Source organism: Rhinopithecus bieti, unplaced genomic scaffold (assembly GCF_001698545.2).
Source record: "Rhinopithecus bieti isolate Rb0 unplaced genomic scaffold, ASM169854v2 scaffold_26546, whole genome shotgun sequence".
Lineage (NCBI taxonomy): Eukaryota > Metazoa > Chordata > Mammalia > Primates > Cercopithecidae > Rhinopithecus > Rhinopithecus bieti.
Window position 1 is genome coordinate 1,272,489 of NW_016812367.1, and position 7,421 is coordinate 1,279,909.

Here is a 7,421-nt window from a genome sequence, read left to right on the forward strand (position 1 = left end):
TTATTCCCATTCGACACAGTAGGAAGCTGGGGTCCACGGGGGCCTTCGGGGGCAGATGGCAGGCAGGCGTGGGGACAGGCCCCGGAGGGCAGGAGCCGGGGCCGCTGCCCCTCCGCCAGCGCCTGCGCGTTGCGGCCCAGCTCCCCGCTTAACCCCGCCCCATCGCTCGAGTTTTCAAATTTGAAACCTGCTTCTTTTCCCGCCCGAACGTGTGGACCAGCGGCGGGAGAGGGCGGGGCGGAGCGCCAGCCAATAGGACATCAGAGGCTCCTCGACCCCGCCCCGAGCATGACGACAGCGAGCCTTGAGAAGCCATGGGCGAATGGGCGAGCTGCGGCCGGCGGGCCCCGCCCCCGCGGCGCCCACGTGTAGGGGCAGGGCCCGGGGCTTCCAGGGGACCACCTGGCCCCCAAAGCGCCGTGCTAAGTGCGGGGCTAGTCACTAGCACTGGGCTGGAAGCTGAGATCAAAGACGCCAATGAGCCGGCGTGGGTGGATGAGTGAGGCAGGCAAGAATCAGCACCCGTCAGCCTGAGGGTTCGCTCCAGGGCCAGGCCTGGAGCCGGCGCCCTTACCTGCCCCTGGAGAGTCTGAGACTACTCGGGGCGGGGCGGCTGCCCCTTGGCTCCGTGGCGGGTTCCAGAGGGGCGGAGCCAAGGGCTGGGCGTTCCCGCGGGCGGGGCTTCTCGGGGGGCGGGGCGGACCCCTGTGTTTGTTGCACCGTGTCAGTTACTTTGAAACAAAAGTGCTGCAGCCGCTGCTCCAGCCGGCACCCTAGGCCAGCCCTCTGACTGCTGTCGCCAACATGGAACCCGTAGCCAGCAACATCCAGGTCCTGCTGCAGGCAGCCGAGTTCCTGGAGCGCCGTGAGAGAGGTGAGGAAGAACCCTTGGCTGGATTCCGGCGGCGACCTCGCTGACACGGGCCTGGACTGGACCTGGCTCCTAGCTTGAAGGATGCACTGCCCTAGGACAGTAATCCCGGGGCGCCTCGCCCTCAACTCGAGAGGAGTCCCGGGGCGGTTAGAGCAGGGAGGGGTGGGGGAAATGGTCCTGGCGCCAAAAGCCTTTCCCTGACCGTGCTGTGCCTGGGGCTCCCGCTGGGACCAGGTCCAGCCCCAGCCTGACGCGGGCGGGGGCTCTCTCTGGCAGAGGCCGAGCATGGTTATGCGTCCCTGTGCCCGCATCGCAGTCCGGGCCCCATCCACAGGAGGAAGAAGCGACCCCCCCAGGCTCCTGGCGCGCAGGACAGCGGGCGGTGAGGAGGCCCGGGGCGGCGGGAGTCGGGGTGGGGTGGGCGCCGCCCCGGTCGGGCCCTCCTCTGCCCACTTGTTGTTTGCATCTTTTGGGTCAGGTGTCCTGCTCCAGGAAGGGTTCAGACCCCTCCTGCCATCTCCCCACTCTCCAAACACACTCACACCTTTCTATTCATTCAAGGACTATTTCTTGAGCACCTCTAGATGTGCCAGGAACTGCGAACAGCAATTGGGGTCCCGCTTCCACCCGCACTCCCGCACTCCACACATCAGGCCACTCACCTGCTCCACTGGCTTCCTCCTTTTCTCTCCTCTCCCCAGCCCTTTGCATATGCTGTTCCCTCCTATCTGAATGCCTCTCCCTCCACTACCGGCTTGGGAAACATCTATTTCTGCATTTAGCTGTCACCTCTGTCTGGGAAGCCCTTCCTGACCAGCTGGCAGGGCCTTGTTAGGACCTCCGTACCCACCTGGGCAAGCTTCTGTTAAGCATTGGCTGCATGTGTCTTTGATTCCCCTCGCCCTGCCAGGGGACTCTGGTGTCTGAGGCCAGCATGAGGTCTCCACAGGGGACTTGTTTGGGGCAGACATCTGTAGTGGCTCTTGAGCCACTGGGGGCCCTGGGATTGGGGCATGGGCAGTAGCTGATTCCCCTTCACCTCGTCCTCTCTGGCATTGGCAGGTCTGTGCACAACGAACTGGAGAAGCGCAGGTGAGTCCCAGTCCTGCTCTGACAGCGCCAGCCCCCAGGAGCCACCGCCCACCGACCTTCCCTCCCCTGCCATTCCTGTGGCCAGCAAGGTGGGGCTGGCACTGCCCTCTAGACCTCTTCCCCACAGGAGGGCCCAGTTGAAGCGGTGCCTAGAGCGGCTGAAGCAGCAGATGCCCCTGGGGGCCGACTGCGCCCGGTACACCACACTGAGCCTGCTGCGCCGCGCCAGGATGCACATCCAGGTGAGGCCCCTTGCTACGCCCAGACTGGCTTGCCCTGGTGTATGGAGGGCTGTGCTATGGAGGGGCTGGTGGGACTGGGGAATGAGGCCTGAAGTCAGACCTCAAGAACTGTGTGACTTGGGACAGCTCTCTGAGTTTTTACTTTCCAGATCCATTAATGGGAAGAAAAGCAGACAATAACTCAGAGGGTTGTTGAGGCTTAAACGAGTTCACTCTTAAATGTTCACTGTTGCTGTTACAGCTGTTATCACTTAGATCCCAGCTGTCAGACCTTGGGCAAGTCACTTAGCGTGTCTGGACTAACCTTACCTCCTGCTTGAGGGGAGAGGATGGCTGTTGAATTCTGTGATGGGATGTATGTGGGGGTCCTTGGGACTGTAGAGGGTTGGTCCTTGCTCTCCCCCTCTCCCTTTCAAGGCCTCCTGTTATGGGCAGTCTATCCGGGTGTCACCTGGGAGGCAACTCCAGAGACAGGAGGGGAAAGGACTGCGAAGACGCCAGTCACTGGTCCTCCCAGGGCTGCTCTGCTGCTGCTGCTTCTGCTGCTGCTGCTGCTGCTGCTGGGGCTGAGCTCAGCGCCCCCTGGTGGACAGGAGTGGATGTGCTGAATAAACGCCCAGGTGGCCCAGGCCATGTCAGAAGTGGCCTTGGAAACCACAGGACTTTTCCTGCCCTCCAGAGGAATACATGGAGGCACAGCTAGGCTGAGGGCCAGCAAGTCGCACAGCTGATGGGAGGCAGATTCAGGAACCATGCCCAGTTCCCTGGCTTGCGTTATCTCCTCCGACAAGTGTTTTTTGAGCACTGGTTCCGCTAGGCCCTATTCTAGGCACTGGGGGCTGTGGCACACGTAGACCTACGTGCTGTCAGTAAATAAACCACAGCTGTGGTAACAACTGCACTGCCCCCCGGTGTCTGTTTTTACCATCATTGTGGCTGAATAACACTGTTTGGGTCATGGGCCAGTTTCTCGCACGGAGCTTGCCTGGCCTGGTTCTCGGATGGGTGATGTGTGCCCCTCAGGGGCTGGCCGGCCTGTGGGCAGGACCTGGGGAGTGCTCTTTCTCTGGGGCCCCATCACCCCCATCCTGGATTAATTCACCGGCCTCCTCCCAGCCTTCCTGTTTCCTGTTTTGCCTCTCCCAGGCTGTCTTCTACTTTGCTCTAGAATGATCTCTACAGCACACGTATCTACCCAGGCCCATCTCCTGCTGAAAACCTGCCAATCGCCCCTGACAGGACAAAGCCTCCGCTCCTTACTTCCTGTGAAACTCAAGGCCCTTTATAACCCAGGACTTGCCAGTAGGCTGCTCTTTTGGCCTCATCTCTCCCCATGTCCCACAGAAGCTAAACACTCCATGCTCTCCTCAGGCTCCCTCTGCTCTGCCTTGACGTTTCTTCCTCCCTGTGTTTGCCTCCACGGCTCTTACTCATCTTTCTATGCCCAGTCCAAACGCCCCCATGGCCCAATTCTCCCCTTCTTGTTGAATGACAATGTAAGCTTCCGCCCACTGAGGGCTCTGCCTGGGAGAGCCCTTGGCCTTCCAGTCCTTGGAACTTCAGGGCTGGCAGAGCTTGGCAGGAGGCAGGGGGATGGGAGGGAGGGTGTTAACGCCTTCACACTTTCGCTCTTGCAGGGATTGTGACCAGGAGCTACAAACTGGTAGCCTTTGTTTGTTCAGTAGTTTTCTAAAAATTTAAATTAGTTGTCAACCCCTCAAAAGACATTTGACAGGAAAAATCTGACTTTCCAGCTAGCTTCCTGTAAAGAAATGGGGGGCCGGGTGCAGTGGCTTACACCTGTAATCCCAACACTTTAGGAGGCCGAGATAGGCAGATACCTGAGGTCAGGAGTTTGAGACCAGCCTGACCAACATGGTGAAACCCAGTCTCTACTAAAAATACAAAAATTAGCTGGGCATGGTGGTGGGCCCCTGTAGTCCCAGCTACTTGTGAGGCTGAGACAGGAATTGCTTGAACCTAAGAGGCAAAGGTTGTGGTGAGCCAAGATTGTGCCATTGCACTCCAGCCCGGGCCACAGGGCAAGACTCTGTCTCAAAAACAAAACAAAACAAAACAAAACAAAAAACAAACGGGGAGACCTGGTAGTACCAGGCCTGTTTCCCATGACAGCACATGCCTGGCACCTGAGCCAGAGTGTACACGCAGCAATGCACCCTGCCCCCACTTCCCACCACTGGACACCACAGCCCTCCAATCCTTTATCCTTGACTAGGCCCCCCCACCCCCAATCTAGGCAGCGCCCTCACAGGAGGTGCACATGGCAGGAAAGGGCTGGCTTTCTGGAGGATATGGGTACAGCCCTCTGGGGCCTCACCTGCCTGGAGTGGGCGTTGGCCCTGTGGCCGTGGCCTGGTACTTAGTGGTGTTGGGCTGCAGCCCGAGCCCCAGGCCACTAACCCCAGCCCCTTGCTCCTTTGGGATCTGCAGAAGCTGGAGGATCAGGAGCAGCGGGCCCGGCAGCTCAAGGAGAGGCTGCGCAGCAAGCAGCAGAGCCTGCAGCGGCAGCTGGAGCAGCTCCGGGGGCTGGCAGGGGCGGCTGAGCGGGAGCGGCTGCGGACAGACAGCCTGGACTCCTCAGGCCTCTCCTCTGAGCGCTCAGACTCAGACCAAGGTGAGTGCCCCGAGGCTGAGGGGTTGTGTGGCCCTCGGGGCGAGCCAGGTCTTCTGATTGGACCCCTCCCTGCGCAGAGGAGCTGGAGGTGGATGTGGAGAGCCTGGTGTTTGGGGGTGAGGCCGAGCTGCTGCGGGGCTTCGTCGCCGGCCAGGAGCACAGCTACTCACACGGTGGCGGCGCCTGGCTATGATGTTCCTCACCCAGGGGGGGCCTCTCTGCCCTCTGCTCACGCCAGGCCCACCTGCCAGGCAGGAGCTCTTCCCAAGCCTTCAGGGCTGCTTGGAGTCACCTGTTGGAATGGACTAAAAGGACCCTTGTGTGGGAACAGGTGCTCCGCAAACACCCTGCTGCCGGCTGCCAGGCAGGCCCTCTGGAAGGGGAAGGGGCAGGACTCATCAGGACCTCCCTGGACCCCTGCAGGGCAGGCAGCTTGGGCCTGAGCCCAAGCACTTGGCTCTGCTGCCCCCAAGGGGACAGGAAGCCTCTTGGGCCTCTTCCCTTCCTGGACAAGGGCCCCTGGCCTTTGCCTCACATAAACTGTACAGTATTTTCATTAAAAGCCTCTTTCATAACTTCCTGTCCATAGTCTTGCCTGATGAAAATGGGGGAACTCCTAACCACAGACCCACTGGAAGAGGAAATAAGATCAGTTCCCATCGCTGACACTGCTGGCCGTGCCAGGCAGTGCACTTAATCCTCACAACTCGGAGGCTGTTCTGTCTCCACTTCACGGGTGGTGGAAATGAGGCTGAGTGACGTGACTTGCCTGAGGTCCAAAAACGGTGGAATCAAGATTCAAACCAAAGCCTTCCGACTCCAGAGCTGGGGCTGACTTAATTCAATAAGTATTTATTGAGTGTCTATTACGTGCTAGATACTGAGACACTTCAGAGAACAAAACCAAAAGCCCTGCCCTCACGGGGCTTACAGTCTAGCACTTACCGCCAGTTAACCTGCAGGCTACCTGGAGCCCCGGGCAAGTCACCGCACCTCTGTGCCTCGGTCCTCAGCTGCCCCATGGGAGAATAAGCAGACCTGGCACAGATGTGAATCACATGCCTTGGTGTCCTGCAGATGCCAAACTACCTCCCCACAACCCACCACCCAGACAGCAGATAGGGCTGGAAGTTGATTTTGAATGATAAAGTACAACGGAGGGAGGGCAGAGGGGCTAAGCCTAGCTGTCTGGGGTGCTGTGGTGGTGGTGGGCTGGCTACACAAACTGCTGCTGCTGCTGCTGCTTCTTGGTGGCTGCCTTGCTGGCAAGGTCCTTGGCCTTCTCTGTAGCTGCCAGTGCCGTCTCCTTTGCCTTCTCCTTGGCTTCCTTGGCTGTCTCAACAAGTGTTTTGGAAGGGGCCTCGCCTGTCGTGAAGGGCAGGCGGCTGGCTTCAGAGGATGCCTGAAAGACCAACCTCATTTCCCTCCCCCATGCCACTGACCTCCCCTGGGCCAGGCTCCACCAAAAAGGTGGTATTCACCCTCCTCCCACCCCCAGTACAGACAAGAAGTCCCAGCTCAGAGCAGGGCAATGACTGACCCAGACTCCACACCTGCTAGGCTGAATGAGCCTCTCCCTACGAGGAATCTCCACATACCCAGAAACTCACCTTGTAGCTTCGCCAAGATATATTCAAAACCCTTCATAGTCTTGGTCACATTGCTTTTGAATCGGGCAAGACCAAATTCCTGGCATAAGATGAGAAGGGGAAGGATACTGAGTTGCCCATTGACCCCAGCCCAGCCCTAATACCGAAAGCACTGGGTCCCAGAGCCCCAACAGCCCCAACAACACTGCTCACCTGGACAGCTCTGGAGACACCAAATAAGCTAGAGGAGACCCAGGCTTCCCGGCGGATTTCGGTCCAGCCACTGTTGTCAGAGTTCACACAGTAAACACATCGTTCCTCCACCACCTATGCAGAGAGGCCAACCACAACCGTGGAAGAGTCTTTCATTTTGCCAACTTGCACATAAATTTGACTCCCTGTCTCTTTTCATGAGGCGAAGCGATACAATGAAAATCCATTCCTTCCCCTGACTGTACCACCAAGTGGCACTGACAGAGCACAAAGCCATAAATAAGGTCATTTTGCTCTTGAAAACTTCTGACCCTTAAAACTGAAGGCAAAAGGTCTCTTAAGATCAACGAAGGGCCTTCCAGCCCGTCCTGCTCCTGGATTTTGTTTCATGCATCTATACACATGCAGCGTTTTAGTCGCCTTCCACCGACTGCAGCTCTGGAGCTTCCTGACAGTCCAAATAAACACACTGGCCAGGCGCAGTGGCTCCCGCCTGTAATCTTAGCACTCTGGGAGGCCGCGGCGGGCGGATCACTTGAGGTCAGGAGTTCCAGACCAGCCTGACCAACATGGTGAAACCTCATCTGTACTAAAAATACAAAAATTAGCCAGGCGTGGTGGTGTGCGCCTGTAAACCCAGCTCCTCAAGAGGCTAAGGCACGAGAATTGCTTGAACCTGGGAGGTGGCGGTGGCACTGAGGTGAGATCATGCCACTGCACTCCAACCTGGGCGACAGAGTGAGACTCTGTCACCAGAAAAAAAAAAAAAAAAAAAA

General features: G+C 58.3%; 2 protein-coding genes across 2 annotated transcripts in view; one reads left to right on the top strand and one right to left on the bottom strand.

Moving 5' to 3' along the window:
* Positions 1-353: 353 nt before the first annotated feature.
* Positions 354-5,423, top strand: MXD3 (MAX dimerization protein 3). The gene is made up of 6 exons (XM_017896064.1): positions 354-874; positions 1,151-1,256; positions 1,937-1,966; positions 2,094-2,208; positions 4,660-4,843; positions 4,921-5,423. Exons 1-6 carry the CDS (start codon positions 805-807, stop codon positions 5,034-5,036), a joined length of 621 nt encoding a protein of 206 aa, XP_017751553.1. The 5' UTR covers positions 354-804; the 3' UTR covers positions 5,037-5,423.
* A 246-nt stretch (positions 5,424-5,669) lies between these two features.
* Positions 5,670-7,421, bottom strand: part of PRELID1 (PRELI domain containing 1) — a 4,650-nt gene continuing 2,898 nt past the window's right edge. The window contains exons 3-5 of the mRNA XM_017896065.1: positions 6,646-6,759; positions 6,454-6,532; positions 5,670-6,208 (exon numbers count right to left, since the gene is read on the bottom strand). Coding sequence (XP_017751554.1) covers positions 6,060-6,208; positions 6,454-6,532; positions 6,646-6,759 — 342 coding nt within the window. The 3' untranslated portion in view covers positions 5,670-6,059. The remainder of the gene's footprint in view (positions 6,209-6,453; positions 6,533-6,645; positions 6,760-7,421) is intronic.